At 36.7% G+C, this 15,327-nt stretch overlaps 1 protein-coding gene across 5 annotated transcripts in view; it reads left to right on the plus strand.

Moving 5' to 3' along the window:
* Positions 1-4,293: 4,293 nt before the first annotated feature.
* LOC139073271 (aldo-keto reductase family 1 member C23-like) overlaps positions 4,294-15,327 on the plus strand; it is a 53,357-nt gene continuing 42,323 nt past the window's right edge. For 2 of the 5 annotated variants that reach the window (XR_011535166.1, XM_008528511.2), the window contains exons 1-6: positions 4,318-4,488; positions 5,827-6,006; positions 7,991-8,158; positions 9,268-9,384; positions 10,672-10,749; positions 11,200-11,322. Coding sequence is in view for 3 of the 5 variants with exons in the window: in XM_008528511.2 (XP_008526733.1) it covers positions 5,923-6,006; positions 7,991-8,158; positions 9,268-9,384; positions 10,672-10,749; positions 11,200-11,322 (570 nt within the window). In the remaining 2 variants the exon portion in view is untranslated. Of the gene's footprint in view, positions 5,069-5,826; positions 6,007-7,990; positions 8,159-9,267; positions 9,385-10,671; positions 10,750-11,199; positions 11,323-15,327 lie in introns of all 5 variants that reach the window. The other 3 variants (XM_008528149.2, XM_008528071.2, XR_011535167.1) reach the window with 3 other exon arrangements.

Raw genomic sequence — 15,327 nt, forward strand, 5'->3', positions numbered from 1 at the left:
TGGCCCAGTGGTGCAGCGGTAAAGTTCGCACGGTCCGCTTCTCGGCTGCCCGGGGTTCGCTGGTTTGCATCCCAGGTGCAGACATGGCACTGCTTGGCACTCCATGCTGTGACAGGTGTCCCACATATAAAGTAGAGGAAGATGGGCACGGATGTTAGCTCAGGACCAGGCTTCCTCAGCAAAAAGAGGAGGACTAGCAGTAGTTAGCTCAGGGCTAATCTTCCTCTGGAAAAAAAAAAAAAAGAGATTATCTCTTCAACAAATTGTTTTGGAAAATGTGAACAACCACTTGCAAAAGAATGAAAATAGACCATTACCTCACACCATACACAAAAACAAACTCAAAATATATCAAAGACTTGAAGATAAGTCCTGAAACCATAAAGCTCCTGGAAGATAATACAGGTAATATACTCTTTGACTTCGAAATGCCATGTCTTCTCAGACAAGGGAAACAAAAGAAAAAATAAACAAGTGGGACTTCATCAGACTAAAGAGCTTCTGCAACACAAAGAAAACTAGGATCAAAACAAAAAGGCAACTCACCAATTTGGAGAAAATATTTGCAAATCATATATCCAACAGGGGGTTAATCTCCGTAATACATAAACTCACACAACTGAACAACAAAAAAACAAACAGCCTGATCAAAAAATGGGCAGTGGATATGAGTTGACATTTTTCCAACTACTACATTCTTGATCTCAGTGTCAACAATTTGTGATCTCTATTATTGAGACCATGGGGCAAGTCCTGAACATCCCCAATTTGAGCTAAGTACTGGGTTCACCAAAATCTAGACAACCTGCTCACTGAATGTGAATAATCCTTGGAATTTCTAACCTGGTGGCTTTCAGTAGGGTCATCATATGTGCTTACAGGAGATCTACTGTGAGAAGAGAGGGCCTACACCAGGCTGTTGGGGTATGTAAAGAATCCCTTAGATGTGTAAATCGCTTTGGTTAGTATTGCCATCTTAATATCAAGTCTTTCATTTATGAAAGTGATTTTCTTTCTGTATATCTGGTCTTCTTTAATTTCTTTAAACAACTTTTAGTATTTTTATTGTACATATCTTTTGCCCCATTAGTTGTTATTCCAAAGTATTTTATTCATTTTCATGCTGTTATAAAGGTAATTGTTTTTATAAATTGCATTTTCAGATTGCTCTTTGTTGGTGTATAGAAATGTAATTGATTTTTCTGCATTGCTTTTGTATTGTGCACCTTTGCTGAGATTATCTATTAGTTCCAACAGTTTCTCATTTGATCTTTAGGGTTTTCTACATATAAGATCATGCATCTTGGAACAGAGATGATTTTACATTTTAATTTCCATTTTGGATGCATATAATTTCTTTTTCTTGTCTTATTACTATAATAGGAACTTGCAACACTATGCAGACTATGAGTGGCAAAAGAGGCTAAATTTTTCATATTACTCATCTTAAGGGGAAATATTTTTTTCCCTGTGTGATGTTACTTGTGGCTTTTTCATGTGTGCTTCATTGAGGAAGATTCTCTTTCTAGTTTGTTGATTTTTTTTCTCATGAAACGGTATTGTTTTGTGAAATGCTTTTTCCACATCAACTGAGATGATCATGTCATTTTCTTAAATCCTATTAATGAGGTATATTGCATTTAACAATTTTTATATGTTAAACAATCGTTACATTCCAGGAATGAATCCCACTTGGTCATGGTGTAAAATTTTTAGTATGCTGCTGAGTTCAGTTTCTAATTTTTTTTTTTTTGAGAATTTTTAGTTCTCAAATCATAGGGAATATTTGTCTTTAGTTCATTTTCTCATAGTATCTTTGTTTGGCTTTGTATCAAGGTAATGCTGGCCTCATATAATGAACTAGAAAGTATTCCATGCTCTTCAATTTTTTGCAAGAGTTAAGAATGATTGTTGTTAATTCTACCTTAAATGCTTGGTGGAATTCATTAGCAAAGCAATCCATCCCTGGGCTTTTCTTTGTTGGGAGGTTTGTTATTACTGATTCAGTCTCCTTAATAGCTATAGGTCTACTCAGGTTTTCCATTCCTTCATGACTCAGTGTTTGTAAATTATGTGTTTCTAGGAATTTTCCATTTCATCAGAATTTCTCAATTTATTAGCATACAGTTGGTCATAGTACTCTTTTTTTCTATTTTCTTATTGATCTTCTGTCTAGTTGTATTTTCCATGATTGAAAGTGGGGTATTGAAGTTTCCAACTAATTTTATAGGGTGTCTATTTCTCCCTTCAATTCTGTCAATGTGGTTTTTACATATTTTGGAGCTCTGATGTTTGGTACATATGTGTTTATAATTCTTCTATATTCTTGGTGGATTGACACTTTTATCAATATATAATATCCATTTTTTTGTCTCATATCACAATTTTTATCTTAATTTTTTTTGTCTGTAACTGATATAGCCACACCAGCTCTCTTTTTTGTTACTATATGCATGGAATATGCTTTACCATTTTTCCCTTTCAAACTGTTTGTGTCCTTAAACCTGAAGTGAGTATCTTATAGAGAACATATACTTGATTCTGCTATTTTAAACACGCTCTGCCAATCTGTACCTTTTGATGGGTGGAGTTTATTTACATGTAAATTATTTACTAATAGGGAAACACTTCGATTTTATTTTTTTCCATGTGACTTAAGTTGCTTATTTCCTCCAGTAATACCTTCCTTTGGGTTTAGAGGGTTTTTGGTAGTGACATATTTTCATCCCTTCTCACGTTCAATTGAATATATTCTATTGTTACTTTCTTTCTGGTTACCATGGGGATTATGGATAATATTGTAAAGTTATAATAATCTATTTTTAATTGATACTCGTTGAACTGCAGTGCCATGGAAAACTCTGTTCCCATACAGCTCTTTCTCTTCTCCTAATTATGCTACTGATATCACCAATTTCATCTTTATGCATTGTGTACATATCAATGTAGATGCATAACTAGTTTTATGCATTCATCTTTTAAATTTTATAGAAATGAAAAAATAGTTACAATCCGAGATTATGAAAGTACATGACTTTATGTTTGCACATATATTTACCTATACTGGAGGCCTTTTTATCTTTATATGAATTTGATTTTCTTTTAATGTCCTTTTATTGAATCTTAATGACTCCCTTTACATTTCTTGTAAGGCGGTTCTAGTAGTAATGAGGTCTTTCAGCCTTTGTTCATTTGACATTGTCTTAATTACTCCCTTATTTATAACAGATATTTTTGCCTAATATGGAATTCTTGGTTTTCAGGGTTTTTTCTTTCTTTTAGAACTTGAAATATGTAATCTCAATACCTTATATCACCCAAGGTCTCTGATGAGAAATCTGTTGATAATCTTATCCAGGATCTCTTGTACCTGATGAGTCACGTTTCTTTTGCTCCTTCAAGAAAGTCCCTGGACTTTGTTTTCAACAGTTTGAATATCATGTATGTAGGTGTGGATATCTTTGAGTTATCCTACCTGTAATTCTTTGAATTTCTTGGATTTGTTGATGATAAGTGTTTTACATCCAGTTTCGGGAGTTTTTGTTCATTATTTCTTCTCCAGATAATCTCTCTGTCCCATCCTCTCTCTCTTCTCGCTCTGGCACTCTGATAATGTGTATATTAGTCCTCATGATGGTTATCTATAAGTCAGTTTAGGGTCAGTTCATGTTTCTTCATTTTGTTTTTTCTCTTCCTTGGGCTCCACAATTTCTATATCTATTTCATATTATCATTTTATTTGTATATGATTTATCTGAATTCCTTTAGTTTTACATCAATTTTTGCTTTAGCAATTTGAGCATACATAAGACAGTTGTATTAAAACTCTTTCTCTACTAAGTCCAATGCGTATGCTTGTTCAGGAACATTTTCTGCCAGTTTTTTTTCTTTTTAATCGATAATGGTTTTGGGTTTTTTGGTACGTTTATGTGTATGTTTAATGGGGCATTAGAAAAAACACTCACCTCTCCCAGTAATTGCAGATTTGTTCTGTGAACTGACAGTGTTTCACTTCTTAGCTTGGCATACTCCTAGTCTTGAGATCAGCCCAACATGAAATGTGAAAGTCTATTCTGTTCTTTTGGGATCATGTATCTTGCCTGGCCTGTGTGTGGATTTTTTAACTCCCCTGAATACATGGGTGATTTATGAACGTCTGAATATCCCAAAAATACATACTCCAGATCATCCTCAGTGCTTTATGTGGTCTATTCTATGTCTTCACTCTTAATCTCTTGCCTCTGGCAAGAAACTATAGATCTGTGAATCTACAGTCCCCCTGCAGCCAAATGAGCCATTCCAGCTACCTTTCAGCTCAATCTTAGAGTCCGGCAAAACAGAAAGCAGTCTTTCAGGCAGCCCCCAAATAGCTTAGAACATTGCAAATCAGATCTCTGATCACTCTGGTTTGAGGGAGGTAACTGGGCAGTGGGGTAATGGCTCTTACAGACCAATTCAGCGCTGTGCCAGGAAGGAGGAGGGGCAAGGGTGAGTCAAAACATGGTGAAATTTCCTATCACTTTTAATAATGGCTTTTTCCTGAGTGCTCATTTTATTCCTGTAGATCTTTGACAATTTTCCACAGCTCCTATAAGGTTATTTCAGCTAGTTTGTGGTTGTTTCCTTATGTTCCCATGGGAGAACTCAGAGTTTCTAGTCCACCATTTTGCTGACATCACCTTGTGTGTTCAATTTTCAATGACTTAATAATATTTCATAGTATCAATGCATCATGATTTCCCTAACTGTTCCCAAGTTGATTGTAATGTAAGTTGTTTATAGATTTTTCTTTCATGAATCCTGTTGAGCAAGGTAATAAATTATGTAAAATATTTCTCAGTTCTTCTGGTACTTACATCATGATAGTTTTCTAAAAGTGATATAACTGGGTGAAATTTATAAACACTCTGAAATCCTGTTTTCATACTGCAACTAATATCCAAAAATTGTTAATAATTAAGAATCCCCTTGCCAAAAGATCTTTCAAAATTACACCCTTGTTAGGACAGTATATTCTTTTTATAAAGCAAGGAAGAAAGAAACAAAAAGAATTCTGCTGATGGCAAAGGTAAAAAGGCAAATATTCTTTCAATTTGAAGTTTTAATTCTTTATTAAGGGTCAGAATTTTGAAAAATGCTGATTAATCATTCCTCTAAATTGGGTGTGTGTGTGTGTGTGTGTGTGTGTGTAAATGGAGTAAGATAGTTAATTGTCTCAAATAATTTCTGATCAAGAAGGGGCTTATTGGGGCTAGCCCTGTGGCTGAGTGGTTAAATTCATGTGATCCACTTTGGGGGGACAGGGTTTCACTGGTTTGGATCCTGGGCATGGATTTGGCACTGCACATCAAGCCATGCTGAGGCAGTGTCCCGCATAGCACAACCAGAAGGAGCTACAACTAGAATATACAACTATATGCTGAGGGCTTTGGGGAGAAGAAGAAAAAGAAGAAGAAGGAGGAGGAGGAGGGGGAGGAGCAGGAGAAAAAGGAAGATTGGTAACAGATATTAGTTCAGGTGCTAGTCTTTAAAAAGAAAAGATGGGCTTAATCATGGCAAATAGAAAGAGATTGACATCTGGAGGTTTCTAGTCTAAAATACAGTCAATATTATTGTTCAGCAAGTCTCTTGTAATAATTACAGTGTACGTGGATCCTGAATGAAAAATTTACTGTGTAAGAAATTAAAGATTTCTTTACTTCTATATAATAGTTCATTAAGTTTCCTCTTTGACAACAAACAAACACATTAACTGGCTCCAATTTTCTACTCATTCCATGGCTTAATCTTTTGTCCATGCTTCTCCCACAATCCTTTTGCTAATAGCTGGACTATGGACTTGGGTGTTACCTTCCTGTTATTCATATAACTTGTGAGGGCAGAAGAATAAAACAGTCTGTTTTGATAGAGGAACAACAGGCAATGGATCCCAAAGGTTGGCGTGTGGAGCTAAACGATGGTCACTTCATTCCTGTCCTAGGATTTGGCACCTTTGAAGGTGAAAAGGTAAGAATAGTGGTCATGTATTTAAGGATTCAAAAGAAAAAAGACCTATCATGAGTGGAAGCTGACTGGGGTTGTCAAGTCATGGAAATCCTGTGTGGCTTTACCAGGCTTATTTGGTTCTTCTAACCAGGCTGGAACCATCGTTTATACAAAGAGACTATGTAGCCAGGGTTCAATATGCATTGGAGTCTAATCATGTGGTCACCTACAGATTATTGTGGATTCTCCTCCAGGTCCTATCTATTTCCCAGCTTGGCAAGAGAGATGAAACTCAGAAGTCAAGAATACTGATTATCATGTGCATTGCTTTGAGTATGATTACATGGGAGTGGTTTCTCTGCATATTTCTGGAATTCAAAAAATCTTTCCCCCCAACAAGAAGACATGATCCAGAGAAAGATTTGTAGTTAGAGTTCCTGGAGATGAGGTGAATGACAAATGATGGGAGAGAGTTGCTGTTCTGCTCTGGGGTAGGCTGCTGAGTGCCAGGCAAAACATACTGTGCCTGTAGTTTCCTTCATACTCCTCCTTTTGCTTGGGAATTTATCCAGAATAGAAAATATGGTATCATTTGAAAGAATAATCTTCAGTCTTCCAGGAAAAGTTTCAAGATTTGGTCCCTTGTTACTGTACATTTGGTTGAAGCAAATAGGTTGAGTTGGACCTTAGAAATAAGAGTAAACAAGTGGACAAGTCACTAGACTGTAAACCAGAATGTTTCCATCCAATTCTGTCTTTAGACAAGCTGTATGACAAGGGACGAGTGCTTAAACTTTGAGTCTCACTTTCTCATCTATAAAACAGAAGGAAATATTCAAAGAGATGTTTTGGAAACAGATGACAGGGCTTGTTTACTTTGTAGTGAAAAGTGAGATGAAGGGGAGGCAAGGGTCAGGGGTACCACTAAAGCTTCAGCTTCCATAAACTTCTCAAGGCCTTTACATGTCAGGAAAGAGCATGAACAGCAGAGGGAAGTTAGACCATATACCTAGTTCCTAGCAACATCATTGAATAAAGAAAACTTCTGAAATACTTAAAAAGAAATGGAATACTATTCAGCCTTAAAATAGAAGGAAATTCTGCCATTTGCAAGCTCATGGATGAAGCTGAAGGACATTATGCTAACTGAAATAAGACCTACACAGAAAGAAAAATACTGCATGATGTCACTTGTATATATATGGAATCTAAAAATGGGAAACACATAGAAGCAGAGAGCAGAGGAGTGGTGACCAGGGGCTGGGGAAGGGGCAGTAGGAGAAATGGGGAGAGGTTGGTCATAGGATACAAATGTCAGTTATAAGATGAATCAGTTCTGGAGAACTAATGTATAACGTGGTGGCTATACTTAACGATAATGTATTATATTCTTGAGATTTGCTAAGAGAGGAGATCTTAAGTGTTCTCACTCCACATGTAAAGAAGTTATCTGTATGATGTGATGGGTATGTAATTTAGCTTAATCGTGGTAATCATTTAACAATGTATACATATATGAAAACATCAAATTGTGCAACTTAAATATGTACTTCTTAATACAATTATACTTATATACAATTTTTATTTAGCATGTTCTGTGTGACTACACTAGTATCCTTAGAAGCTATCATCTTGTTTCTTGAGACTTCATTCCATGTATCTTTTCCCTGTGTTGATTTTGCTTATAACCTCTTGAAATATAAATCATATCCATGACTACAACTATATGCTGAGTCCTTAGTCTTCTTTCTGCAAATCGCTGAACCAGGGGATGGTCTTAGGAACCTTGATTGCTAGTGATGAAGCAGTAAATGCCCAGGATTGAAGGGGTTTCCTGGGAAGTCCAGCTTTTATTACTTACAAGGAACGACCCAGGCAGATTGCATTGTGTTCCTCACCACACATGCAGAAGTGACCTAAGACGTGAGGTAAAGGACAAAGTTTGTTCCTTATCTCTCTCTCAATTGAATGAATATCCAACTACTACCTTTGTTTGCTCACCTAGGTTCCTAAAAGCAAACCTACGGAGGACATTAAATTAGGTATAGATGCTGGGTTCAGACATATCGATTGTGCGCATTCATACAGTAATGAAAAGGAGATTGGACTGGGTATCCGAAGCAAAATTGAAGATGGCACTGTGAAGAGAGAAGATTTATTCTGCAGTACAAAGGTGCTGTGTATGTGGTGTGTGTGCACAGGTGTGAACATGATTGTGTGGAGAAGATAATTATGTGACAGAATCAGTAGTTGTTTGGTGAATTGGGCTTATTGGCACAACCTCTTACACATATTCATGTATTAAATTTACTGTCAAAATAGATGATGGCAAGGGCTGGCCTAGTGGTGCAGCAGTTAAGTGCGCATGCTCCGCTTCAGCGGCCTGGGGTTCGAGGGTTCGGATCCCAGGTGCAGACCCAGCACCACTTGGCAAGCCATGCTGTGGCAGGTGTACCACATATAAAGTAGAGGAAGATGGGCACGGATGTTAGCTCAAGGCCAGTCTTCCTCAGCAAAAAGAGGAAGATTGGCAGCAGATGCTATCTCAGGGCTAATCTTCCTCAAAAAAAAAAAAAAAAGAAAGAAAAAGATGATGACTTTCTCCTCCTTGCTTTGTCCACATCTTTTGATTTTAAGGTAAAGTCAATTTACTTTTCTGAGGCTCAGGCCATATCAGTGTGATTTTGCATTGAATAAGGCAGAACTGTGATGAAATTATAGCCCTTCTTATTATCTGGGTGACTTACTAAAATTTCTTAGTATTCTGAACCTCAATTCTAAACTCCACCAGTAAGACAGGTAAATACAAGAGGCACTTTGTGTATTAAACAAGATATAGCTAAAGTGTCTCGAATTGTGTCCAGCCCCTATTAATGTTTTCAAAGCACTTTTTCCCTACAGTTATCGAAACAAAAGAGATACCGCTTATTCCCCACATGACTGGACATTTGGTAGAATTAGGCTATGTTTGTGAACTGCTTTGTAAACTCCATCAAGCGGAATTCAGATAATGGGCATGGTTATTATTTGGTAGCACATTTTGTCTCTTGGTTCATTTCACTCCATTGTTAGTAGATGTACTGATGATAAACCCAAACAAATAATGGAATTTCTGTGGGTAATTCAGATCAAAAAGGAACCCAAGAAGGAAAAAAAGCATTTTTCCTCTGTGGTCATCAGCTTCCAACCAGTAGAAAAATGTCTAATTATTATGTGAAACAAGAAAACAAAACTGACTGAAGTATTAATCAAACACAACTTCCATTCTTTTAACTTCTGCAGCTTTGGTCCACTTTCCTTCGACCAGAGTTGGTCCAACCAGCCTTGGAAAACTCTCTGAAAAATCTTCAACTGGACTATGTTGATCAGTATATTATTCATTATCCAGTGGCTCTGAAGGTTGGCAATTTGGGTGATCACACCTATTTTACTACTTGGGTCACAATGTGTATTTACTTGCATGGATGATTGAATTAAGATTTTACTTATAAGGATGTAGGCATTATTACACTAGAGAAGAATTTCCAGAACAGTCATTCCTCATTAGCTGTTTATGTCCTTTTTTTGAATCCTCAATTTCCTTACCATGCCTCCCAGAGAAAAGGGTTGAACAAGCTCAAGTCCTCTGCCTCAAAAACTTGAGGAAATAAAAATAGGCATCTTCAATATGCAGTCCTATTCATGACTCCTGAGCTTCTTGGGGATGTCACAAACACAGTTTCATGCAGCTGTGTTGAGCAGTGAAACTGCTGTATCCTTGGGCATAATGAGTTGATCTCCTCTTTTGCCATTTCAAGTGGGAAGCAGATATGATGGTGACACCTCTGGGTGGCTCTAAAACTAGCCGCCTTCATGGCATTTGTGACACCTTGACTACACCATTGGCTATCTTCGCAATGGAATTTTGTAGACTGCACTTAACCATTAATTAGTGTGTTATGTATAATTCTTCATTGTAAGTTATAGAGAGCTACTCAAGCTCTCCTATGCAGAAGTTTATTGGTCTATGTCAATGGGAAGTCCATGACATGGATAGATTTAAGAATTTGGAATAGTCTTCAGAAATATCTCCTCTCCCCTATCTCTTAACTTTGCATTGCTATTGGTTTGCTTTATTTTTGTTACAACATTTTCCACTGATGGCAAATATGGCCATGGGACATTGCAAGGCAAGTGTTCATTTATACTTGAGAGTGTCTCTGAATCTTTCAGCATCCATAATAATCCTTAAGAGAATTTTCAATCAATGTTTGGTTCATGTGCCTGCCCTTGGACCATTGAAAACTGGGAGGGTTAAGGAACTCTGATTGTCTAGTCTGGGCCAAGATTGCAATAGTTATTCTGGAAATAAGGCCATGTATCTTACTGTCATCCCAGTGCTATGGAAGCTTTATGTAAGAAGAAAGTATAGGGAGCAGTAACATAAGTCACAATGAGTCCACAAGAGGACCTTGGGAAGTAGTATTTATTAAAACATATAATAAATGTAAGAGATTGGAGGAAGCCTGCTTCCTAAAGACATTCCTTACAGCTCCATAAACAAATAACATCAGAAATATTAATATCTAGAATGTTACACACCCACCTCATGTAGGTTTAGTTTCTGGCTCTAGATGGACCTGACAGCCTAGCTAAGTGTGGGGAAATTATCTTATGACATCACTAACATAGCTACTTCTATTCCAGCCAGGGGAGGAACTTTTTCCAGAAGATGAACATGGAAAACTGATATTTGACACAGTGGATCTCTGTGCCACATGGGAGGTGAGTGCTTGAGGAGAGAGCACAGAGGAGAAAGACAGAAGGGAATCTAGTTAATTTCTTCCACTTGTGAGAATGGGCTATGCACTTTCAGATTTAGAAGTTAATTAAAATAATGGGTATGCTGTAGTAATGTGTAGGAAATAATTACTGAAATGTTTATAGAGAGGAACAGAGGAGGAGAATTTGGGACAATGAGGATAGGCATCTCTTTTCTTCAATGTGTAATACTCTTTCACATTTTTCTAAGTAGAAGACTGTAATTCTTACTCTTGCTGTCACTGCATTCTTTCCCTATTTAATTTACTAGATTTTCTCTTCTTGATAATCATGCCAATTGGGTTCATTGTGGTGTCTCGATAGTTGTTCCTTGTAACAGATTTTTTTTCTTCCATATTTTCTTGGTTTATAGCTATTTTAACAAATGATTCTTCATCATCGCTTCCTCCACAGGCCATGGAGAAGTGTAAGGATGCAGGATTGACCAAGTCCATTGGCGTGTCCAACTTTAATCGCAGGCAGCTGGAGATGATCCTGAACAAGCCAGGGCTCAAGTATAAGCCTGTCTGCAATCAGGTGAGCACCCTTGGTCTCATCTTCTTTCTGCACTTCACCTCCTTCTTCTTACACTATTGTCAGATGTCTATTCTCCCTACCTTTTTGGAAGAGAATATGGTAAAGAGCAGAGCCTCTGTCTAGATTGGCATGAATAGAACTCATAATTGTATCTCTGTTTTGTAAAGTCTTTGTGAACAAACTGGTGAGACTTTAGTTCTAAATTGCACATGAGAATTTAGGGAAGGTATAGGAGGTAATGGAGGGCTAAAATAGTTACCAGACCTTAGAGGGCAGGTGACGTTTCCCTCAGCTGTCAAGTAAAGCCAGAAATTGGATGGGTGAGTGATTTGGAGGGTATTAGGTACATCATGATGATCATGAAAACATGGAATGGGCAGTAAATAAGGAAAGAGAGAATATAAGATGAAGGCGATGCCAGGGATTTTTGTGCCATTTGAATACCTGGATTCTTCATCTTGGTATCTCTGTTTTCAGGGGTCTTCTAGTGGGATGCATGGATATAAGAAAAATTAGCTGTAGATTATGAAAGTCGTCTAGGCTAGAGGGATGGTTTATAGTGATACTAGTGTTGGACAAAATCAACATTCAGGAACATTTAGCGGGAACATAGAGCAGACCTTGTGATTTACTCAGTCTTTGTCTGGTTCTCATCATTGACTTATACCCTTAAATGAATTGTTTAGATACATTATTCTGTGTCTGGTTCTGTGCTTCTACTTTTTTTTTGTTCTATTATTTTTAATTATGAAAAGAATGCTTAGCAGATTGTTCATTTTAGACAGATAATTTTAGATTCCTCATATACCTGGTATCATGTCGTAGTTGTCCTGTTGTGCATGTCTCATTTCATTTGCCGTATGTCCCCAGGGTATAACTTGGAGTCAAGGAGTAAGAGTCTTTGATTGCAAAATCTGGCCTATAAAATTCAAGAAATTGACATAGTGTTATAACATTATTGATTTTCAATTATAAATGTTAAAATACTCATGTAATTCTAATATTAGTTTTACTCCCAATTAATATTATAAAAATTTTCAGATATTCAGAGAAGTGAAGAGTATGATACACAACATACAGCTTTTCCCTCCTATATCCAAAATTGTTCACATTTTGCCACATTGGCAAATATATGTATATATATGTGTATATATCTGCATACATATATGTAACATTTTGGCAACCTTCTTCAAAGTAAGCTATAGACATGATAATTCACCCCTACAGACCTCAGAAAGATTATCATCTAGTAGCCAATCCAAATGTGTCTTTCAATGTCATTTATTGATCTTCTTTTCTAATGAGGAGCCAATTGTGGTCCACATATTACTTTCAGTCATGTGTCACTCTCAATCTAAAATAGTCACTCAACCCTTTTTATACCGTGACATCCAGACAGGTTTCTGTGAAATGTTCTGGATTTATCTGATTGTTATCTGGAGATGTTAATTAACTTGTTTCTTTATCCCCAGTTTCTGTAAATCAGAAGTTATATCTGAATGCCTTATAACATTAAGGTTAAATATTTATGGCAAAAAAAAAAAAATCCTTTGCATGCTGTGTTCCTCACCTCACACTCCATTGGGAAACCCATCATGACAAGTTGTCCCACTAGGAGAGATCTTAGTTTTATTCTCTTGGTTAAGCTAGTGGTAGCCAGGTCTTTTCTTTGTAAATGTGTATTTTCCCCTTTGAATTTACCTAGTATTCTGGTGGGTGGTGATTGTCATCAGGGGAAGTCATATTGCCCCAAAGTTTTCACAGAATGGTTGAGTAGCCAGCAATGATTTTACCATCAAATAGTTATTTCATTGAGATTTATAAATAATCGTTTTAAATTTTTTCTCCTTTTTAGTTAATTAATTTTCATTTTTTTATTGAGTTCATAATAGTTTATATAAATGTGAGATTTCAGTTGCACATTATTTTTTGACTATCACCACATAAATTCTCCCCCTCACCTCCTGTGCCCACCCTCCATCCCTTCCCCTGGTAACCACTGAACTGTTTTCTTTGCCCATGTATTTGTTTATATTCCACATAGGAGTGAAATCATCTGGTGTTTGTCTTTCTTAGACTGGCTTATTTCACTTAGCATAATTCTCTCCAGGTCCTTCCATGTTATTGCAAATTGGATGAATTCGTCTTTTTTTCTGGCTGAGTAGTATTCCTTTGTATATACATACCACATCTTCTTTATCCAATCAGTCGATGGGCACTTGGATTGTTTCCATATCTTAGCTATTGTGAATAGTGCTGCAATGAACATACGGGTGCATATGTTACTTTGGACTGTTGATTTCAAATTGTTTAGGTAGCTACATAGTGGTGAGATAGCTGGGTCGTATGGTAGTTCTATTTTTAGCTTTTTGAGGACTCTCCATACTGTTTTCCATAGTGGTGGCACCAGTTTGCATTCCCACTAGTAGTGTATGAGGGTTACCTTTTCCCCACACCCTCTTCAACATTTGTTATTTTTAGTCTTAGTTATTATACTCATTTTAACAGGTGTAAGGTGGTATCTTAGTGTAGTTTTGATTCGCATTTCCCTGATGATTAGTGATGTTGAAGATCTTTTCATGTGTTTGTTGGCCATCTGTATATCTTCTTTGGAGAAATGTCTGTTCATATCCTCTACCCATTTTTTGATCGGGTTGTTTGTCTTTTAATTGCTCAGTTGTGTGAGTTCCTTATATATTATGGAGATTAAGCCCATGTCAGATATATGACTTGCAAATATTTTCTCCCAGTCAATGGGTTGTCTTTTTGTTTTGATTCTAGTTCGTTTGACTTCCAGAAGCTCTTTGGTCTGATGAGCTCCCACTTGTTTATTTTTTCTTTTGTTTCCCTTGTCTGAGAAGACATGGTATTTGAAAAGATCCTTTTTTGTTCAATGTCAAACAGTGTACTACTTACATTATCTACCAGGAGTTTTACAGTTTCAGGACGTATCTTCAAGTCTTTGATCCATTTTGAGTGTATTTTTTTGTATGGCATGAGGTAGTGGTCTACCTTCATTCTTTTGCATGTGGCTGTCCAGTTTTCCCAACACCATTTATTGAAGAGACTGTCTTTTCTCCATTGTATGTTCTTGGCACCTTTGTCAGAGATTAGCTGTCTGTAGATATGCTGTTTTATTTCTGAGCTCTCAGTTCTGTTCCATTGATTTGTGTGCCTGTTTGGGGACCAGTATCACACCATTTTGTCACTATGGCTTTGTAGTACATTTTGAAGTCAGGGGTTGTGATACCTCCAGCTTTGTTCATTTTTCTCAAGATTGCCTTAACAATCTGGGGTCTTTGATTGCCCCATACGAATTTTAGGATTCTTTGTTCTACTTCTGTGCAGAATATCATGGGGATACTGATTTGGATCGCATTAAATCTGTAGATTGCTTTGGGTAGTATGGACATTTTAACTATGTTTATTCTTCCAATCCATGAGCAAGGAATCCCTTTCCATCTCTTACAGTTATCATTGTATAAGTCCTTCACTTCCTTGGTTAAATTTATTCCTAGGTACTTGATTCTTTTAGTTTTGATTGCAAATGGAATTGTATTCTTGAGTTCTCTTTCTGTAAGTTTGTTATTGGAGTATAGAAAAGCAAGTGATTTTTGTAAGTTGATTCTGTACCTTGCAAGTTTACTGTAGTTGTTAATTATTACTATTAATTTACTGATTGGTTTTTTGGAGATTTCTAATATGTAAGATCATGTCGTCTGCAAACAGTGAGAGTTTCACTCCTTCACTCCCTATTTGGAATCCTTTTTTTGCTTTCTCTTGCCTAATTGCTCTGGCCAAAACTTCCAGTACTATGTTAAATAAGACTGATGATAGTGGGCATCCTTGTCTTGTTTCTGTTCTCAGGGGAATGGCTTTCAGTTTTTGCCCATTGAGTATGATAATGGCTCTGGGTTTGTCATATATGGCCATTATTATGTTGAGGTAATTTCCTTCTATCCCAACTTTTTAAGAGTTTGTTGTTTTTTTTTTTATTAATGTTAT

Source organism: Equus przewalskii, chromosome 30 (assembly GCF_037783145.1).
Source record: "Equus przewalskii isolate Varuska chromosome 30, EquPr2, whole genome shotgun sequence".
Classification (NCBI taxonomy): Eukaryota; Metazoa; Chordata; class Mammalia; order Perissodactyla; family Equidae; genus Equus; species Equus przewalskii.